The 22,473-nt window shown below is 37.3% G+C and overlaps 1 protein-coding gene across 1 annotated transcript in view; it reads left to right on the top strand.

Moving 5' to 3' along the window:
- Positions 1–18,983, top strand: part of LOC126281889 (uncharacterized) — a 1,790,734-nt gene extending 1,771,751 nt beyond the window's left edge. The window contains exons 6-7 of the mRNA XM_049981208.1: positions 6,880–6,986; positions 15,608–18,983. Of these exons, the coding sequence (XP_049837165.1) occupies positions 6,880–6,986; positions 15,608–15,730 (230 nt within the window). The 3' untranslated portion in view covers positions 15,731–18,983. The remainder of the gene's footprint in view (positions 1–6,879; positions 6,987–15,607) is intronic.
- Positions 18,984–22,473: the final 3,490 nt, after the last annotated feature.

The raw sequence follows: 22,473 nt of genomic DNA, 5'->3' as shown, positions 1-22,473 counted from the left end.
ATTGCTGTTTTTCATGTAACTGATACAGTGAGTTTGAAACTATGTTGTGCCCCAACCATTAATTTTGACAGGGGGTGTACAAAATTAATAGTATCTCAAGCAGTTGATAATTATCCACTAATTTGAAGGTTGATGCTTTGATACCTAAATGGCAGGAGTATTTTAGTAATCAACTCTTTTGATATTATTAATATGAATATGCCTGCTAACTTTTTTATTCATCAGCCTGAAATTATATGATCATTTTATTACTTTTACAATCCCTACTTAGCAATCATATACAACCGCTTGCTCACCGATAGATCTGTACCAACAGATTGGAAAATTGCGCAGGTCGCTCCAGTGTTTAAGAAGGGTAGTAGGAGTAATCCATTGAACTACAGACCTATATCATTGATGTCAGTTTGCAGTAGGGTTTTGGAGCATATACTGTATTCAAACATTACGAATCACCTCAAAGGGAACGATCTGTTGATACGTAATCAGCATGGTTTCAGAAAACATCATTCTTGTTCAACGCAGCTAGCTCTTTATTCGCACAAAGTAATGGCCATTATTGACAGGTGATCTCAAGTTGATTCCATATTTCTAGTTTTCCGGAAAGCTTTTGTCATCTTTTCTCACAAGCGGCTTCTAATCAAGCTGCGGGCCTATGGGGTATCGTCTCAGTTGTGCAACTGGATTCGTGATTTCCTGTCAGGAAGGTTGCAGTTCGTAGTAATAGACAGCAAATCATCGAGTAAAACTGAAGTGATATCAGGTGTTCCCCAGGGAAGTGTCCTGGGACCTCTGCTGTTCCTGATCTATATAAATGACCTGGGTAACAATCTGAGCAGTTCTCTTAGGGTGTTAGCAGATGATGCTGTCATTTACTGTCTAGTAAGGTCATCCAAAGACCAGTATCACTTGTAAAGCGATTTAGAAAAGATTTCTGTATGGTGTGGCAAGTGGCAGTTGACACTAAATAACGAAAAGTGTGAGGTGATCCACATGAGTTCCAAAAGAAATCCATTGGAATTTGATTACTCGATAAATAGTACAGTTCTCAAGGCTGTAAATTCAACTAAGTACCTGGGTGTTAAAATTACGAATAACTTCAGTTGGAAACACAACATAGATAACACTGTGGGGAAGGCGATCCAAAGGTTGTGTTTCATTGACAGGACACTTAGAAGGTGCAATAAGTCCACTAAAGAGACAGCTTACATTACACTCGTTCGTCCTCTGTTCGAATATTGCTGCGCGGTGTGGGATCCTTACCAGGTGGGATTGACAGAGGACATCGAAAGGGTGCAAAAAAGGGCAGCTCATGTTGTAATATCACATAGTAGGGGAGAGAGTGTGGGAGATATGATACGAGAGTTGGGATGGAAGTCATTAAAGTAAAGACTTTTTCGTCGCGGCGAGATTTATTTACGAAATTTCAGTCACCAACTTTCTCTTTCGAATGCGAAAATATTTTGTAGAGCACAACCTACATAGGTAGGAATGATCATCAAAATAAAATAAGTGAAATCAGAGCTCAAACAGAAAGGTTTAGGTGTTCATTTTTCCGCACGCTGTTCGGGAGTGGAATGGTAGGGAGATAGTATGATTGTGGTTTGATGAACCCTCTGCCAAGCACTTAAATGTGAATTGCAGAGTAATCATGTAGATGTAGATGGTAACCAAAGACCTATGAAATATAAGCAGAAAATATTCATAAAATATTTATTGTACTCAGAATGATTGAGAAAATCAGGTTTGATATCAACAAAAGTGAGCAACAAAAAGTGATAATGTAATGTTTGTCAAAATTCAGATACACACACTTATTCAACTTTGATATCAATTATGCTTGGTTTGCTTATGAAAATACAGAGGTTATCATGTTAATGGATTTATTTCATTACTTCCACACTTATTATTTTTAATATTGATTGGCATAACTGAAGTTGAATGAAATATGATCTGAAAGCTATATTTTTTTGGGCTTATTGGAAAAAAGCATAACCCATGGTTGGCATTCAAGTGGACGGATGTGAGCAAATTCCCAAAACCAACCTCAAATTGCTTGGTAGAGCGAATTTCTGACAGCCTATTGAACAAAGATAGTCCTTGTCTCTTCAGTTTGTCACATTATTGTTCAGTCAGTGGAGCTGGACTGCAGGATTTATAGCTCTGTGACTATATTTGGTACAATGTTGTACCCCATAGAGTTTGAGAACATCCCACAGACCCAGAGAGTTCCTTTTGACCTGAAAATATCACATTTTTTCCCTCTCTTCTGTTGTAGAAAATGGCATTATCTTTTTTCAACTGATGTATTTATCTCCAAATATAAAATATAAATTTACGCACCTAATGTGCAGCATGACCGTTTTCTTCACAAAACACTATAGTAGCTCTATCATGTAAAACTGAATGTGTATTCAGCAATCCATCAGGTGTATTTGTCCACAGGCAAACAGTAAACTATTATTCCTTCCTGCAGAAATGGGAGGGGTGTCATGGGAACTGGGAGACAGATGTCAGGCTCTCATACTGCTGCCATGTTTATGTTGTTCTGGTAATTGGTATTAGTATTTGCGCACCAAGAAATCTGAAGTTCAATAAGGGCTGTATGAACAAGTATCAAATGAAAGATTGAGGACACTATTTTGGCCAAGTTCTGTACAATTTTTGCATTTATCTTTACTACATAACAATGCCAAATCACTAATGCTTCTAGGAATCAGCATAATTTCCTAGGATTACCTTAGCAACCAAATAAATTCGAGGTATATAGTGAATGTTAAAGTCACAGTATTTCCCACTGGGCTTACCAGTGTTAAGCCTGCAGTTCAGTAGAGTCACTGATAACCATTGCTAGAAATTTGTGAGTGTTCTATAATGAATGCAAATTCCAGGAGGGAGCAAATGTTCCCCCTTGTGGACAACTATGGTACTAAAACACCTGCCACAAGGTTCGTTATGCAGATCAGTGCCATCACACACATGGTTTACATTGACAACAAATGTCACACTGAAAGCAGGGCACAAACTGAAGCTCATAGCCCCCCTTCTCACTCCCTGCTTTGTTCCTTTTTGTTGTATCACCTCCATCTCTCCAAAGTGGGTTGTTAAAGGTTAATTTACTCTCTACTCTCCCCTGCATGCCTGTGTTTATGTCCAGGCTGTGCAGAACTTCACACCACAAATTGGGCCTGCACCACAAAGATTCAAAATCTGAAAAAGAAAATTCTTTGTTTTTATGCTGTGTGGTGGGCAAACTTATGAAAGACATAGATGTAATTATTTTGTACAGACTTATTTGGCTGACTTTTTCAGGGGACAGCTAATAAGCAATAAGTCGACCTTCACCTCTCAGACCTTGCACCACCTAGCATGAAACTCCCAGTGGCATCAAGTCAAAGGTGTGACTGAAGTCAACAAAACTACTGAGATATCACTGAAAGTCAATTTGTTCCATATTTCATTTTCTCAAAACGAGAACCTCTAAAATGTCAGGAATTGTTTCCTTAATACTGAACTCACTCTAAGAATATACCTTTCAGTTATGATAACAAACAATGGTGAAAAAAGATGCCACTCACCATATAGTGCAGATCACACACACACACACACACACACACACACACACTGCAGCCTCTGGCAGCTAAAGCCAGCTGTGTGTGGCTAGGAGACACATCAGTTTTAGCCTTATGATATACATAATCACATAATGATGATGAAGCTCGCACAGGATAGGGTAGCTTGGAGAGCTGCATCAAACCAGTCTCTGACTGAAGACCACAACCACAAAAATCACATAATTCCCTAACACTACTTTTTACCACTACAGGTTGATATTGGACATAGTAATTTTATAAAATTGTTTTTCTTATGGTGTAACAGCACAGTATCTTTATATAAGTGTGTTTGTGTTTGTGTCTGTCACCTATTTTTGACAAAGGCCATGATAGCCGAATGCTTATTGAGACAGTCTTTTTGTTGTGCCTGTCTGCAACTTGGCATCTCCGCTATATTGTGAGTGGCAACTTTCCTTTTCATAACACTGTTACATTCCATCCTGGATTTTTCAACAGTGAAAAAAGGCCATTTTCAGATTTGGAGCTGATCTAAAACAGGCTTTGAGTCTCCATGTTAGAATACAGGCTCGATGTTTGACTTGATTCAGTACAGAAAATTACTTTTTAAGACAGGAAAATTATGAAAAAGTTAAAGTAGCTTGATTAGTGTGAAGTATAGGTGCCAACCAATTAGCGAATAAGATTATTTAAAACTATCTTCTCATGGCAGATTAGTTAAGAAGAACTGCTTATGTATTTAACTTTGATAAAAATTGCTTGGTTGATACATCTCTTCTGTTATCTTGGATTTGTCTAACAAGTGTGTTTCCTTGTAGTTATCATACATTATTTTAAAAAAATTAAATACTGAACTGTAGGAGTTCAGGTTCACCTGTTGTGGAAACAACTATTCTTTCTAATGCCCAAACATGTTTCAGCATCATTCAAAATAAAATGGCAGTTATTGAGGTACTGATTTAAGCAAGGACAATCTCAGCTTTCTGTTGTTCTTTCTTTTAGGTGAGAATAGTTGTTCATAGCAATGTTAATAAAACATTTTTAATACTTTAATCCTTCCAATTCTTTTCATTTTCTTAAGCTCATCAGTTCTTTAAAATTATAAAATTAAGTAATAAACCTAAAATGCTGCATCATAGGCTTTTAATCTGAAGATTGCTTTCAGGTTAGTTGTCACAAAATTTCTCCTGGTACCACAGCTTCAGCCTAGAGGTCTATACATTCTAAATACAGCCCTGCTCCTCCCCTGAATACCATTGCTACTCTTTCCTACACCTCTTCCACATCATGACTTTGTCCCTTCTTCATTATCTATTTGTCTGCATAATTTTACATTTCCTAACTTATTCTTAGTTTTTCTTTAATTCTCATTTCCTGTACTTATTTAGTTCTTGGCCCTTCTCTTAGTGTACATACCAGCCACCTTGGTTTTGTTTCATCTACATCTGTTTTAAAATCTAATTCAATTTATTTAGCTACGTCTGCAGTTTCTATTCATATCTTCTACTTATGTTCTCTACTCTGCCACACTTCCTTTGACTCAGTCTCTAATGACCACATGACCAATATGTGTATACACTCTTAAATTTCCTTCACTTACATTCTCAAGCAGCAGATTTTAACTGCGCTAATTAGCTTTAGCATGTTGAGACTTTTCATTTGTCAGATTATATGGGTTCCATTCACTATTTTTGCCCATTTTATGTACCATCAAGACAAAACTTAATGTTTATTGACCTTAAAGTTATCTTTTTATCAGATGTGAAATAACTCTCCCACTCACCAGCTGTGATACATTGTTTGCTTTTAAATTCTTAATTAGGTATTGGCTATCTTATTTTGCAAACATGAATATCATTAGCCTCCTATAAACTGTCTAACACTACTTACTTGTGTCAGTGTAATCTGTGATAAAAACTATTTACATCCCAATTTTGATGTGCTAAGGAATGGAAAGTAACAGTAGTGCATCCTATATTAAAGATGGAGATAAAAGTAAATTCACATGTTAAAGGGATATAAGCTTTTTGCACATAGGATATAGACTACACACAAAGATAATCAAACAAGAGTTGTACTAACAGAAGTAATGACAACTATGCACAGAAAGGTTTCCATAAAAGTAGATTGTGCACGGATTGTTTTTTCAGTAGTTGCAGTTCATTAAAAAATGTTGAGCATTAAACATTTCTTTTTAACACTGATTCTAGTGGCTGTGAAAAAGCATTTGGCAGGGAAAAAAAAAATTAAATTATTCCAGGACATACTCAGTAAGGGTGTTCTTTAGTCTCTGATGAGAGTAATGTGAAATATCTATGAAAGCACAAGTATTAAAATTTTAAAAGGAGTGACACAATTTGAAATTAACCATGGAATATATTGTGTTATATTGCATTAGACAAAGATGTATCTGTCACATACTCTCTTTACTTGATATGTTGATGATGCCATAAACACATTATGAGGGTGACCTACAATACAGACTGCATATGCTTGTGAAAGTAGCAGATGAGTGTAACTTAAATACCTCTGCATCAAAAATATAGTTATGGCATTTTGAGAATGTGAACCACTTAGCATCAAAACAGATTTTAACAATGAAACAACAGAGTAACTTAACAAATTTCGTTGTCGCGCATGTGACATTACTAACATATCAAAATGATGATAAGAGTAAAAAGTTACAGAAATTCCATTATCTATGTGGCATGCAGCTGCAGAAGAGAATACACTGCTTGAACTATATAAAGCAATGACAAGAGAAAAAATGCTCTATGGATATGAATACTGGACCCTGTACTTTCTACATGGCGGATCAAATGGACAGAAGTGCAGAGATGAGATTTCTGAGAGCAGTAACTGGTTAGAGGCTAACTGATTGGAAGAGAAATGGACGTATCAGAGAAGGACTAAATATATTTAATCTGAATGGAAAAATAGTGACACACAGAAGCAAATAGAAAGAGCATGCTAAAATGTTGTCACTGAAGTATAAGTTGAAACAAGGCAAAAGGAAGATCTTTTGATTGATGGTGGTGGTGGTGATGATCTTGATAATGATAACAGTATCTACCAAAATTTTAGTTTGTAGAGATAGAATTGATTTATTAGGAATGAAGATGATGAATTAATCTTAGATACAGTAATTCACAGAACTGTTTGACTCCTCCCTGCATGTTTACTGTTTTTATTTAATTTACTTACATTTTGTATTGGCCTTGATAAGCCTTATTATTTTAATCCTTTACTGTAACTGTTGTTGTAGAATGCCAATTTTATTTAATAATTTGTAATGTTTTCTCTTCCCCAGATATGACAACTTTGCAGATTGAGTCAGAAAACACTCAGATGACCAATGATTTATACCGTCTGCTCAAGAAGTATTCTGGTCTCAGGAATCTTATAAGGGAACTCAAGGTACTTGATGCTTCTGGATAATTCATTAGATTTCAGTTTTACTTTTGCAAAACAGATCAAAAAATTCTGCTTCATTATAAATGCATAAGCATAAAAACTTCGCACGTACATCATACTCATGATAATCATAGAAAGTAAGGAAAAGATACACTGCTATTTACTGTAAAGGTGACACATTAAATTAAAGATTTGTACAACTAGAAGACACTTACGTATTAGCTTTTGGCTACCTTTTGTCAGAAAAAGAAAACACACCCACAATCATTCATACAAATATGCATCCTGGTGCAAGCCACCAACGATGGCAGTCACGTATGTGAGGTGTGCTTGCTTGTGTTAATGTATGTGTGTTTGTGTTTCTTTTTCTCATGAAGGCTAGGACAAAAAGCTAATATGTAAGTGTCTTTTAGTTGTGCCTTTCAGCAACTTAACATGTCATCTTTACAATAAGTAGCAGTCTATCTTTTCCTTATGTTGCTGATGTCCCTACCTGGAGTTACCATTGTTTCGTGATAGTCATATTACTGTAACAGTAGTTTCAGCACAGGAACAAAAAAAAAAGAGCAATGGCAAGTATTCATTTGTAGTTGAATCGTACATGATGCAAAGGCAAATTAATCATCATAGAAAAGTTACTAGTATTCAAGTTATTTCTCTTTTCCTATGTCAATTAGGCACATTCGCATGCATGTTGTTGCTCATGGTCATTTAAGCTCATCATTTTTGTGTGTGTGAGTGTTTAAATAAGTAGCTCACAAGCTAGTATGTCTTCATGCTGTTTTGTGTGTCTGTATGCTGCACATGAATCAACTACATGGTAGCCTTTCCTCATTCTTGTTATTGCCACAACTTTAAATATAAATCATAATATGAAAATAGCCTCAAAAAATATATTAACTCTTAACTGCAGAGGCAGTTTTTGCATTTACAGCATTTTCAGGCACCTGGAGTGTTACCTTTCCCAGGCAAACCCCTTACCAATTTAGCTATCCAGGTATGACCCACAATCTACTCTCACAACTATACTTCCACACGAACACACAACCATATGAATGCATTTGGTGCCAGCGACTGCAGCACTGATTACTGTGACCTGCTTGGCACATATCGGCCCCAGAGGCTGCAGTAGGCTTGGCAGTAAACCACCCAGCGAATCCTCTGTTGACAAAAAACCTCTCGTGATAAAGCAGAAGCCTGGCCTGACCTGCAAAGTACATCCATGTGTGTGGCAGCTGAAAATGCAGGGGCTCAGCCCTGCACATCTGCACATATTATATTACTGTCAAATAATTTAAAACTTAGCTTCTATAGTTTTCTGTTTAAGTAGTCATTGAGTTATATAAATTTTACTTTTGGCTGACTTATTCTTTCAACCATTACTTCTACTACCTCCAAAAGTTTGTGGAAGCTCTCCTGCATACCTTGCTGGAATAGCAGTGCTGGAAGAAAAGCAATCACAGATAAATGGATTAGTCACAGTGTAGGGGATTATTTCCAGCACACATTAAAAATCTACCAGGAAGTTTCAAAACATTAAAAGTACAGACTCCACCACAGAGTGAAATATTCATTCTGAGTATTGCCCTAGCCTGTGGTTAAACCATTTATCCACAGTACTTTTTCTTCTAGGGTTGCTATCCCAGCAAGGTATATAGAAGACCTTCTGTGGACTTTGGAAGGTAGAAGGGAGGTACCTACTGGAGGGAATGAAGCCGTGAGGATGGGTTATGAGTGCTACTTGGATATCTCAGCCAGTGAGAGAATAGTCTGCAAAAGGCAAGCTTCCAGGATCTAGTCTCAGCCTAGAACAGGGCCGGCCAAACGCTGCACAGTGTGCAGACGTGCGGAAGTGCTCCACATGTGCACACATGTGCGACAGCGAGTGACAGCGACATCTGTTATTGGACATATGTCCCAAATGAACGGTGGCGGCTCCACTTCCCTGTGGTACAAGCAAGAGCGCAACATATCCAGTCTCGTTTACCCCTGGTGACCGTAACCTTAACACAGAAGTACTGAGAAACGGCAAGCACTGTGAAAAAGCAAAGGATGGGAGATCTATGTTCTCAGTCGTTTAAAAATGACTGGGAACTGCAATTCTTTTTTGTAGCCCTTGGTGAAAACTCAGTGTTTGCTGTGCTGAATAATGGGTAGCCAGCATAAGTTTTCAATTGAAAGACACTACAATACATATCACAAAGGCGAGTGTAGTGTACTCAGCAGTGAAGAACGGCAAGCAAAATTAAATGTCCTTAAGAAAATGGATGAGACACATCAACTCGATTTTACTGTACATCAAAGTAAGTGATACTTCTTGAACTCTTAGTTTCTTGTGTTACATTTATGTTTCTTTTAATGTACGCTGTACAATGTACTTTTTTCAGTTTTCCAGAATGACAACCACACTAAATATTCATTGTGAGCAAGTTTTAAAATCACTTTAAGAATTGCACAATCTGGGAAACCCTTTTATGAAGGGGAGTTTGTAAAAGAGTGTCTGATTGATGCTGCAGAACTTGTGCGTCCCACGAACGTTAGCAGGTTTCAAGAAATCAGTCTATCCAAACAAACAGTGACAAGACGTATCAGTGCTATGGCTGGCGATCTGCACAGGCAGCTAATAAATAAGGCTAAATACTTTGTTGCTTTCTCTGTTGCACTCGATGAAGCAACAGATCTTACAGATACAGGCCAGGTTGTGATATACATACGAAGTGTCGATAACGCACTTTGTGTAACAGAGGAGCGACATCTGTGCGTAGAAACATGCAGTACATGAACGCTGACGGCTGTGGCATGCACACTGTCACCCAGAAGTTGCACATGTGAAAGAGCACCGCACGGTGCAGAATTTCTGGCCGGCCCTGGTCTAGAACATACTTTTAATCTGCTATGAAGTTTTAAGAAGTGCACATTCTACAGCAGAGTGAAAGATTCATTCTGGATATTGTCATGACCAAGATCTTTAAATGTTATTACTGTGAAAAATAAATAAATAAAGCCCTTTTTTCACTTTATAAATTCCTAATACAAAACTGATTATAGTTCTCGTGCTAAGAGTGACACAGTCTTCAACACCTTAATATGTATGAAGGAGTGGCCACCTTCAGGTGGATTGAGAAAGTGTGAAGAAGGAAAGGAACACCTGCAAATAAATGCATACGATAGGGAACATGAGTGCTGTATACAGAGCAGTACTAAGGTAACTCTATACCCTTAGCGAAACGGCCAAAGCTGAGCTGCACTCCTTCCTCCCATCTCCCCCCCCCCCCCCCTCCTCCCCCTGACCCTGTAAAACTACCTTCCTGCAATTTTATGATTGCTGAAACTATGTTAAGGTACTGCAGTCAATAACATTGTCATAAATATCCTCAAACGTATTTGAATGAAAATAATCCACATTTGAAAATATAACATAATTGGATAGGTAAATAATGTTACACCAAACAGCGGCAGGAGCAAATGCATATAAAAAGTATGGAAATGTACAAGCCAGTGGCTCCTTCTTCTGGTGGAAGGACTGAAGGAAAAGGAAGAGGGATGAAGGTAAAGGGCTGGCGAGGTTTAGGAAATGGAGAAAGTTACAGAAAAGTTGTCTAGAGCCACAGATTAGGGGAGACTTACCAAATGGGATGAAAAGGAAAAACTGATTGTTGGTGCCTGCACCAGATGAGAATTGGAAACCTGAGAACTTATAAGTGAAAGGTAGAGTAATAAGCAAAACAGAGATTACAGAAATAAATCATGCAAGAATCAACAAGAGCAGAAAACTGAATGTATTGTACATGGTAGCAAGAGAAGAGGGAAATGGACAGGTTGGAAAATAAAAGATACAGTAAAATAAAAGGGAGTGAAGAAAAGGCATAGTTACTGGAAAGAAATATTGAGAGCACGGAAATTAATGTAAAGCTAGACCAGATGTCTGATGAGAACCACAGGGGAATCAGGCAATGAATGTAAAAAAAAAAAAAATGATCCCAACAAAACAAGCACTCTGTGTCTGCATAGGGGAATGGTCACTCACCACCCATAGGTAGTGAAGGGGAAGGTGGGGCATAGGTAGGACAGGGGTTGGAGTTTACAAGAAGTCATGACCCAAGGCCCATAAAAACGCACTACAGCATCTGAAGCACAAGCAGAGATGGCTGGGCCAGCAATGGCTGGGAATGGCATCAAGAGGAAAGGGCCAGTGATGAGTGTGGAAGTGCCAGTAGGGACGATTGGGCCAGCCACTGGAATGGCTGCGGAGGTGGCAGGGGTAGCAGTGCCAGCAGGAACAATTGGGCCAGCTCCCGCAACAGCTGTGGAGGTGACAGTGGTGACAGTGGTGACAGGAAAAGCATGAAGAGGGCCAGCAGCTATAGGACCAGTGGTGACTAGAGTGGGTTGTGACAGGGCCAGCACGGGAGCAGGCATCAGCAGTGACAGGGCTGGTGATAACAGGAGGGGTACTGAGGGTAGGAGGGCTGGCCGTGACAAAGTCAATGATGAGAGGCGCGGTGTCTGATACCATCAACCACAAGGGCTGGGCCCACACCAGAGAGACTTCTATCAGAGACCACAGGGAACAACAGTGGAGTGCTGTACACCATGACAACATTGCAAACAAACCTGACAGGAGGTGGCCCAGCTTCACACATATATCTCCTGGACACTCTGACTGAACACTGGTGCTGATCACATCCAATCAAACACCATGAGAGAAACTGAAGAACCAGAGTGAGTAGAGGGATGTTCGAACAGCATATCCAGCTATTGTTGCCTGAGGCAACAATAGCTCTGAAGACATGGTACATAGAAAGACAAGAAATACACCAAGGCACTACCGAAAACATTGCAGACCAACAACATCATGCAAGAGAATGCACTCTGGACAACAGATGGATGGAGCATCTGAACTACATTGAAAACAGAACATTGATAAGAACTTGCATCTATTGAGAAAACAGGAACACTAACTGCCAACAAATGCCTACCAAAATCTGAACATCAATGCAATTGAACATAGTCACAGAAACAAAGAATTGAACAGACCATGTCCAGAACATGGATGGACACACTTGTACCTTAGTAGGACATGAATGCAGACTGTCACAGTGCAATAAACTAGAATATGCTGCCCTATCACGCCAAATCACTGCACAAGCAAAAATGTGTTAGTATGAGAAACACATGATCAATTGAGAAAATATCAAACCCTGCTCAAGTAAAAACAAATGACAGCCCATCAGGGAACACTGAAACACTTGTGAAGAAGTGGCCTTTTCCATCCTCTCTGGACACTGCCACCCTAGGGATGAGGGCCAATGATGTCTGCACCATCTAGGCAAAATGCAACCTTGAGCAGGTGCTGGAAAGGGTGAATCTTGATCAGGCACTGTACTGAGTATCCACACAAATTATGAGTGTCACACCTGAGAGCAACAGCATCATCACTATTGTATTGTATGGTAGTCAAGGGAAGAGCACTGTAACACAAAACCATTATCCTGATAGCTACTGAAGTAACCTTAGCCAGGTAGTTTGACTAGTGGAGATTGAATTTGCACATAGCAATAACAGATCTCTGTTTATTAACCTCAACAGTCCACACTTGATTACAAAGGAAAAGCTCACCTTGCTGATGGGATGTGTATCAAGTGACTACTATTGCAAGGCCCATGATTGTCAGAAGTGGTGATGAACCGAGAGGAACTGTGAATGATCTGATGAGGCTTTTAACTCCTAGGTCGAGGCACGGGAGTAACTGATGGGCACCCAGCAGCTGACGATCCTGGTGAAAGCATCAGACAGTGCCGTCTGTTGAGTAGCAGTGACTGCAAGTGTTGTGGTTCAAAATGTAGACTCAAGGTGGTTGACAGTCAATCTGGAGCCCTGAGCAGAAGTGGCTGTCAAGGCACTGAGCAGTGACCTAAGTGACCATCACAGAGAAATACACGCACAGTGTCACGCGGACATGTGACTGCGTGAATGCAAGTAGGTGCCTGTGACTGCAGTGCTGATTACCGAGGTCTGCATGCCACATATCAGTGTGGCTTGCACCCCCATAGATGCTGTGGCAGCTGCGAGACTTGGCACTAAACTACCCCGTGAAACTTCCGTTACCAAACAACAACCTGTGACAAATCAGAAACCATGCCTGACCCGCAGAGTACAGCCATGAGTGTGGTGGCTGAATATGCAGGGGGCCAGCCCTTCATATACTACATTACTGTCAATTAATTTAAAACTCAGGTTCTATAGTTTTCTGTTTATGTCCTCATTGCTTTACAAGGTGTACAGCTTTGCTTCTGTCATTTTCCCCCCAGCATTTAAGGCTTTAATGAAACAAATTGGTTACACATGTATCATTAAAAGTATTTTCCATCGCTGGCTACTACTTTCTCCCATCTTTCTGGCACTGTACAAATCCTGCGTCGAAAAAATTGTTCATCTTTTGAAGCGATCGACAAATCGATCCTATTTCTGACTTCTTCATGAGATCGAAAGTGCTGGTCAGCCAGGCCATGCGCCATTGATCTAAACAGGTGACAGAGGTTGCAATGTCTGGAGAATACGTTGGGAGAGGTAGGACTCCCCATTTTAATATTTCCAAGTATGTTTTGACCTCTTTTGCAATGTGGGGTCGAGCGTTGTCATGCTGCAAAATCACTTTATCGTGCCTCTCACTGTATTGCGGCCATTTGTCTTTTAATGCTGTGCTCTAATGCATTAATTGCATTTGATAACGAGCACCTGTGATTGTTTCACTTGGTTTTAACACCTCATAGTACACAACACTGAGCTGGCCCACCAAATGCAGAGTGTGATCTTGGGGCTGTGAATATTCGGTTTGGCCATCAACGTGGAAACATAGCCAGGATATCCCCATTATTTTTTGCATTTAGGGTTATCATAATGAATCCATCTTTTGTCTCCGGTCAAAATGTGATGCAGAAATCCCTTTCGTTTTGAAGCTCAAGCAACTGTTCACAAACACACAAATACTGTTCAACATCTCTCGGTTTCAGCTCACATGGGACCCAAGTTCCTTCTGTCTAAATCATGCCCATAGCCTTGAGACATTTTGAAATGGCTTGCTGTGTCACTCCCACTAATTGTGCCAAGTCTTCTTGAGTATGACACGAGTCTTCACTCAGTAATGTCTCAAATTCTGCATCTTCAAAAACATTCTCTCTTCCACCACTATGCCAGTCTACAATGTTAAAATCACTGTTCTTGAAGTGTCGAAACCACTTATGACACGTATTTTCACTAATAGCATCCTTACCATACGTACTTGAGAGCATTCTATGGGACTCAGCTGCTGTTTTCCTCATACTGAAACAAAACAGTAACACCTCCGGCAATGACAAGAATTAGGCTTGTAAACTGACATTTTCAATCAAGAACAACTTTATGATGCAGACACAAATAGACTAATGTTTGAATGAGGTTATGTTGACAGAGGTCCAAGCTAATTGCCTGATGTCTGCAATCTGTTTCTTTCATCGCTACTTACTGTTGTTGCCACCTATTGTCAAACATCGGAAGCAAAGCTGTACACCTTGTACATAAACTGTGCTGTTAACTGACTTATTCTTTCAACTATTACTTCTCCCATCAAATATGTCTTCTCTGTACTCCCTTTGTCTACTTTCACTTTTGAAATAAGAAATCTTCAAGTCCATGTACTGAATATTTTTCGTGACTGATATATATATTACATTCAAATTTCATCTGTCCATTACTCATTCTCATAAATTTAAAAAATAGCTCAGTAATAGTCTCATTCAGCAAGATTTGATAACTCAATTTTGTTTAGATCATATATGGCAAGGAGAGACAGGGACTGTAGCAATTCTTCAGAGAGAGTGAGGTTAAAATCCCTGTCCAGACATACTGATTTAGGTTTTTCTTGTCTTCTCTCAATCACTCCATGTGAAATCTTGGTGAGATTCATTCAAAGAGGCAACAATCTTTTTTCCTCACATCTCTCTTTAACAGAGCTAGTGCTCCAAAACAGATTCGAATGGATGTAGGCTGTGGTATGTATGCAGAAGTGAAGAGGCTTGCATAAGGTAGACTAGCCAGAGAAATGTGTCAAACCAGTCTTCGGAGTGGTGACCACAGGAACAACCAACTGCTTTTCTCAGTGCAGGACAAGTGAAGGGGCATGGTGGGAGAGGGTGTGAGGCAGGGGGCTCACAGAGACTGAGGCCAGGAGGATTACAGGAATGAACGGTGTTTTGATAACATAACCCCCACCTATGTAGTTCAGAAAAGCTTATACTACACAGTATATTAGAACAGAATATCATATACATAAAATTTTCAGAAAGCTGTTGCTCTGCATTATATCCTGTTCACTGTGTATTATTTCTTGTAATTAGCATTATTTTCTAAAACTGAATATGCACTGTGTTGAAACACGAAACAATTTTACTTTGGCTACAGGGTGTATAACCCAATTATAAGTTGCTGGAATTGCTGCATGTATTTTGGACAATCAGTTTTGCATTTTATACACTATTTTGCAGTTATTAATCAGCACTTTTAACCAACAGTAAGAAAGCACTTGCATGCCAATGAAGTTAAAATACCACCAATATTTATCAAGTATTTTCTTCTCTCTGTTGCAGTCTGAGTATATGAATTCAAAGGTGTATCCTATATTTCCACGTTACACCATTTTGAAGGATATGATCAAGGACATCATGCATGATCCAGATTACATGGAAGTATGCCATGAAGTGGACGTTTAGTGGTAGCCTAGCCATATGGCGACCACCAAATGCCAGGTTGCCATCTGAAAGGTGTCCTTGAAACCGTCAATTGAAATCTGTAGGGTTTATTGCTGCTGAGCTTTTGTGAGTTTGCATTGTGGTTTGTGCAGGGTGTTTATACAAGAAAATTATGCAATATGTTGGTATGGAACATTTAAACATTACGCTAATGAAGTTTGAAGAAAGATTATTTTTTTATTGCACTCAGTTTATAACTTAATGCAGAAATGCTTTAAACGCTTTGATAATGCATCATTTCATGGTGGCATTTTATTCCCAAATTTTCCAACATGTGAAACATTAAAAACCCCTTAAATTGTTTTAAAACTGTGGAAAATTTAAACCACAAATGCGGTATGGAACATGAATCATATAAGAGGTGCAATGTAGTATGTGCTGTCATGTATGACTGTGTGTGTAGAAATGCTGTAATAATGACAAGACAATTCAGACCACACTAACAACTAATATTTTTATATATAAATAACCTTTTTTATTTTGAAGAATAAAGGCTAAAACTCAAAATTATGCATCTTTTCATAAGAAATGTATTTTAAACTCAATATTTTAAGAACTTCAAGCTAAAAGATCTTTATATCATTACATAAGATGTGAATGAGTTAATAGTACTGTGTATGTAGTTACTGCAATGTGCACTCACTTCTCTACATAATCATTACACGAGGGCAAGTGAACCAAGACTTTGCTTCATACACCTTTTATATTTATTTTCTATCAATACACTTTGCCTATACAGATTAGAAAATACATTTTACTCACCACATTTCTCTTCCATTCAAACACATAGATAACTCAAACTTGAAAATGGTAAACTAAAAAATGGAAGTAAACATGATACATAAGAAATAAACATTCTATGAACTAGTACACTGTAACTGTATTATTTTGTATGTCATATGTAGCCCTTGTGCAGATCCTGGTTGGTTCCAGAATGTTTTTCCTCTGTCAGTAATCTCTGATAGAAATTTGTGCATGCAGAGAAAATGCTGTACATATTTACTCTCTAAAAAAACACTATGGTGGGAAGAACTATAAACTAAAGTACCAGTGCTCTCTACAACCTAATATTTTCAGCAGTATACTAAAAAAAAGAAAAAATCTTTTTAGCAGGTTATTCATACAAATAATATGTTACAGCTGCACTACTGCAAAGAAAAGTTCCATCAACAGTTATAGTTATATCCTTGTTCCATTGACCATAATTCTGATCTCTCTCTACTGTAGTGGGATGAGTCAGTTTTCAATAACAACACACTTTCTCAATGAAAAATTTGGCAACTTACTTATCATTTATTTGCTTATCTTTTACATACACTATTATTATTATTATTATTATTATTATTATTATTATTATTATTATTATTATTATTATTATTGATCACAGTGATTATTACACATTCCATAATTCTTCTATGTGTTGAAGGAGTTGTCAAGCACTTTGTGTTTGAAGGTAAATTTTATTATCCATTAGATTTTTCACATGTTGGATCAATGGGGCACACATAAATTCCTGTCTCTTTTGAAATTTTCAACATTTTATATCTTTAACCAAAGGCACTTGCAGACACGGAGCTAAAGAAACTTTCTCTATTACCACAAGGTCAAAGTACCACTGCACTGATAAAACCATGTTAAGAATGTCATCCCAAAATCCTTTAAATGCTAATAACCAAAAACCAACCATCGGATTTTTTTGTAAATTGGTTCCTACATCTCATAAAATTTCACTTATAACATTACACACATATTTCATATTAAGTAAACATCAGTATGCAGGAATTACTCAAATATACAATGTCCCTAGTTATTTGAGGCAGTTATTACTAAAACCACTCTTGTTAAATGTAAACAATTTTCAGAAGAATCACTTATCTTTTATGTTATTTCTTGAAAATACTTGAAGCCACATAAAAAACACACATTGGAGCCTAATAACAAATAATGTTTTTGAAAAATACCGTCATCACTGATACAGATCATTTTTGTCACAAACACAATCTAGTGTCAGAAAGAGCTACAAAATAGTTGCACTAATTATGCTTTATTACCCTTAAGGAGCACTAACATTTGCTACAAAAATATATAAAATTATGTTAGAAAAGTAGAGGATTCCATCAGTCATCTCCACTACTGTTGTTGGACTCAAACAAATTCAAATTCTGTCCATCTTACTCAGGTGGAAAGGAAAAATATGGTTTCTTCACTGTGAATATATTTGAAAGGCGACTCTGGCAAAATCTGCACTTTTTCAGAGTGCCATTGTGTACCACGGTCCTACATAACTGAATCCCTCAACTTTAGGCATTCTTTGTCCCTTTATTTGTCCTTTTCTTCAGAGAGTGTGAAGTTCAAATCAACAACTTCCTACATGATGAACATCAATGACTGATCTATCTTTCAGTTACTGAAAGTTAGCAGAAGTAATAACTCTATCCCAGCCACTTACAATTTAAATAAGTTATTTCTTAAGGAGCATATCTGACCATTAGGCGAAAACATATGGCAAGTTACGGTAAAAAATAAATTAATCAGTCAAGCACTTTCAGAACTAGTAAGTATGCAAAGCACAGTGTGACAAAAATTTTTGTCTAGCAAGTGTTTCCATCTGAAATTGAAAGTGAATCACTTTGTTGATATTGCTTGTTTTTCAAATACTGAAACAATAAAGAAATCCCTTTCTTCCATTGCCTTTTGGTAATTCTTCCATGTTAAATGAAAATTATGATTTCACAGTGAAAGGTCCCTGAAACATAATACCATAGCTGTCTTGCATAAAATATTGCATTATTTGTTACATGAGGGACAGACATACTTTGCATACGCTACTCTCTAATATATGTCAAGATTTTTGCATGAAAAGTCTTTTTTTATGGAAAAGGTTTTTCTTAGATCAATTTCTTTTTGCATGTTAGGCATTAATAGCAAATATCAGATGTATTACACATCAAACAGGTGTCATGGCATGTACATTGAAAGTATACCAACATTAATGACATACTCTCCCAGAAACAGTTTGTAATTTTTTTTTTCTCCAGATGAATACCTTTTATGTGGGTCATGATGGATCAAATAAATGGGAATTCTTGGCTTGGATAAGGATATATGATGTTCAATAAGCTTTTTGAGAGGCTTAAAAACTGCATCAAGCCTACAATTGCCCCCCCCCCCCCACCCGCCACCCCCTCCAAAAAAAAAAAAAAAAAAAAAAAAATTTCTTTGGAGAAATGTTGTTTAAAATCAATGTTGCTGAGTCATGCAAAGTCAGTTTCACACATTATTTTAAAATTTGTGATTGTCACACTATAAGGAGGTACGTCAGCTGTAATACCATTAGCAGTAACATAAAAAGTGAAAACAATTGTTGTGTGCATAAGGGGTACCTCACACTGTACATGCACTATCTTTCTGAACACTAGCTCTTTGTTCATTCTGCTTTTTTCTGGTCCTTCTTTTTTTGTCACTGTACACTTTCTTCTGAGCTCATTGCCAAATCACAAACATGTACTTAAGACAAATAATAACTCACTCAGACAAATGCAATAATATTGCTTGGTATGTGACCCTAAAGAACACGAAAATAAATAAATTTGAACTGCACTGTTCATGCAAAAATACCCATTGCAAAATGATAAAGGCCATTCTTTTGTAAGAAACTTACAGGACATGAGTTGATTTTGTTCAGTCACCTTATTTTTGAGTCTCAGTAATTAGATCATGAATTCTTTCACCATATTTAATTAAAGAAAAATTATGGCTTGTGCTGATGGCTAACAGACTTCACTAAAATAAAAAAATACAACAAATAAACAGTGACAGCTTGTTTTTTTAATGAAGCCTTCATTTCAAAAATTATGTCCTGAACAGGCTTCAACAGAGACACAGCTGAATAAAAAAGTATGTAGCCAATGAAAGTTATTCTGATTTACAGTACTAATAAACTATTTTTTTAAAAACAAAGATTCCAAGACTTACCAAGCGGGAAAGCGCCGGCAGACAGGCACATGAACAAAACACACAAACACACACACAGAATTACTAGCTTTCGCAACCGATGGTTGCTTCTTCTTCTCCTTCCTGAAGAAGCAACCATCGGTTGCGAAAGCTAGTAATTCTGTGTGTGTGTTTGTGTGTTTTGTTCATGTGCCTGTCTGCCGGCGCTTTCCCGCTTGGTAAGTCTTGGAATCTTTGTTTTTAATATATTTTTCCCATGTGGAAGTTTCTTTCTATTTTATTTACATCATCAAACTATTTTTTTACAATTATATGCCAACCAAATATAGATCCCCCTTCCCCACCAACATCACAAGAGGATTTTGCAATGATGTAACTGGTTTCAAGCAGCCAGTTGTCATCTTCAGACTAAAGACAGACACTGAAAGGAGTTTCTGTTGAGTTAACAATGCAACTGAAACTGCCTAAAACATGTGCCTTTAGTCAGAAGATGATGCCTGGCACTGAAATCAATGACAGTATTGTGAAATACTCATGTGATTTTGTCCTTAAAAATTTTAAATTTAAAGTACAAGAAAATGTAGTCACACAGTCTCCAAGACAATACTTTGTTGTTTTTCCCCTTATCATGCATTTAACTGTAGTAACTAAAATTAAGGGATCATTATTTGACAATGCTCCTACTCCATTCACCACTTGGTTCATATTATTCTAGAGTAAAACATTTAATCTGAGGGAATTATTTGTAATTATGTCATACCATTTTATTTCTTGTCCTTCTACACTTCTACAGGAATTTCTTCTTTTCAGGTTTGTGAGTTGCTTTTGTAACTGATTTCTTGTTCTCCTGTTATTACTTTATTATATTAACAACACCAGGACTAACCATCCAAAAAGTTGGTCAAAAAGGGGAATATGATCCCTTGCTCCAAATGTGGATAGGCTCCAACATGCACCAACAGTTAACCTGGAAAATGATAATGTGATATATTGGAATCCTTGACTACTAGAGTTACATATCTCATGGCAAATAAAAGTTTTTCCAACAATGCACCTCTTACAGGGCCGTTGGACTGTGCTACACACCCTAAAGTAACATTAAATTACTGGTTGAGTCAGGATTATGTGGCTTGATGTGAAGTAACATTTATTGTATTTTGTATTTGCTTTTCGCAGTATAATGCTGCAAATTGACACTAGAATTTGCTGATGAGCAAGAGTTTCCTGACCATTTAAATAAAAGTAATATTTTTTAGTATTTTTTGCCTACTCAAATAATTCAGAGTGTAATCTCCTAGCTGGAGATGCATATTTTTTATTACATGATGTTGATGGCTGTAAGTGAGAATGACAGAAGAGTCAAACAGAAAGAATATTTACATCCCTTGTACCAGTTTTTTCTGAAGTTTTTTTTTAAGGGGGAGGGGTTGGCATTGCATTTGAGTTTTCTTGTAATACTGTGTTGTCAATGGAAAACAAAGAAATCCATTATATGCTTGTGTAAAGGACAAGGAGAAAAAAATCATGAGGGTGTGAAAGGTGTTGATGTATAAGGGTTTGAGAGTTACCGTAACAGATCATGTACTCTTTCTCAACATGATCATTCTTAGTGAATATGCCAGTCAATGCTTTCTGATAGCTTGGTTAACTGATCCACTTTTCACAATAGCAGTAAAAATTACACCAAGTCAGTGGGACTAAAGGCATAAATCTCTATATTATAAATCACTATGTAATATCATTCTATAATTTAATGTTTTGGTTCCATAACAGATGTGTGCCTTGAAGTAAAAAACCAGCAAAATAATAGAATATTGCTTAAGTATAAGCACAAATGTTGACCAAATAATATGTAAATTGCCCTCATCCGCCAGTGTCATTTGCACAAACATTGAAGTGTGGCTTTTGAACAAAGACTGGAGTGACACTTCCACTTTATGTACATCCTCATTTCAGCAGCCACACAGCCCAGATGGATTTCTCTCTACTTTCGTTAGTTCCTTATTTCTTTGTAACCTCTTGCCCTGTTGTTTACTTCACTAAATTTGGCACCCTGACTTCTCATTCTTTCTTTGATTCACTTCCCTTTTCTTACTCCTCATTTTTGTCTTGTGTATCTCCTCTTGTTTTCGTTGACATACTGTTTATCGTGAACACTATTGCTATATCAGTATTATTTGATGGTTATTTTATACTGTTTCTTTTGAACATCTTTATATTCTTGTAGAATTAAAAATTAAATTTCTCACATGAGAAAAAATTGTCCTGTAATTATACACTGTTTCAGGACTTCATCTAGTAGGTCAGAAATTTTTTCTTTATGTTCTTATGTCATCTATCTTGTTAAAAGTTCAGTTGCTTCTTTCAGTAGTTCTTTTTCCAAGACAGCAGGTAATCCACCGACTAAAGATCTACCACTATTTTTCCTTGAAAATTCTAAATATAAATATGCCATTTTCATGGGATTTAAAACAAATACTCTTTGCTACTTCCCAAGCTACAAGAAATAGAGTACATATTTCCTGTTCTGGTTTTCTATTTTTTATTTTGTATTTGCACTTATCTGATTATGTACTGTAAAATACATATAAGATTTTCATAACAGTAAATAATTTTTCTAAACAAGTGCCATATCTGAAATTTATTCAGCTACATGGAATGTGTTCAGAAAAGGTTGTACCCAAACAATGATTACCTCTCATGACATGCTGTTTGCCATAATGAAAATGCAATAGTAAGTTTCTATTATA

The sequence above is a fragment of the Schistocerca gregaria genome, chromosome 1 (assembly GCF_023897955.1).
Source record: "Schistocerca gregaria isolate iqSchGreg1 chromosome 1, iqSchGreg1.2, whole genome shotgun sequence".
Lineage (NCBI taxonomy): Eukaryota > Metazoa > Arthropoda > Insecta > Orthoptera > Acrididae > Schistocerca > Schistocerca gregaria.
Note: the sequence above shows the minus strand (reverse complement) of the source record. Positions and strands in the feature narration are given on the sequence as shown.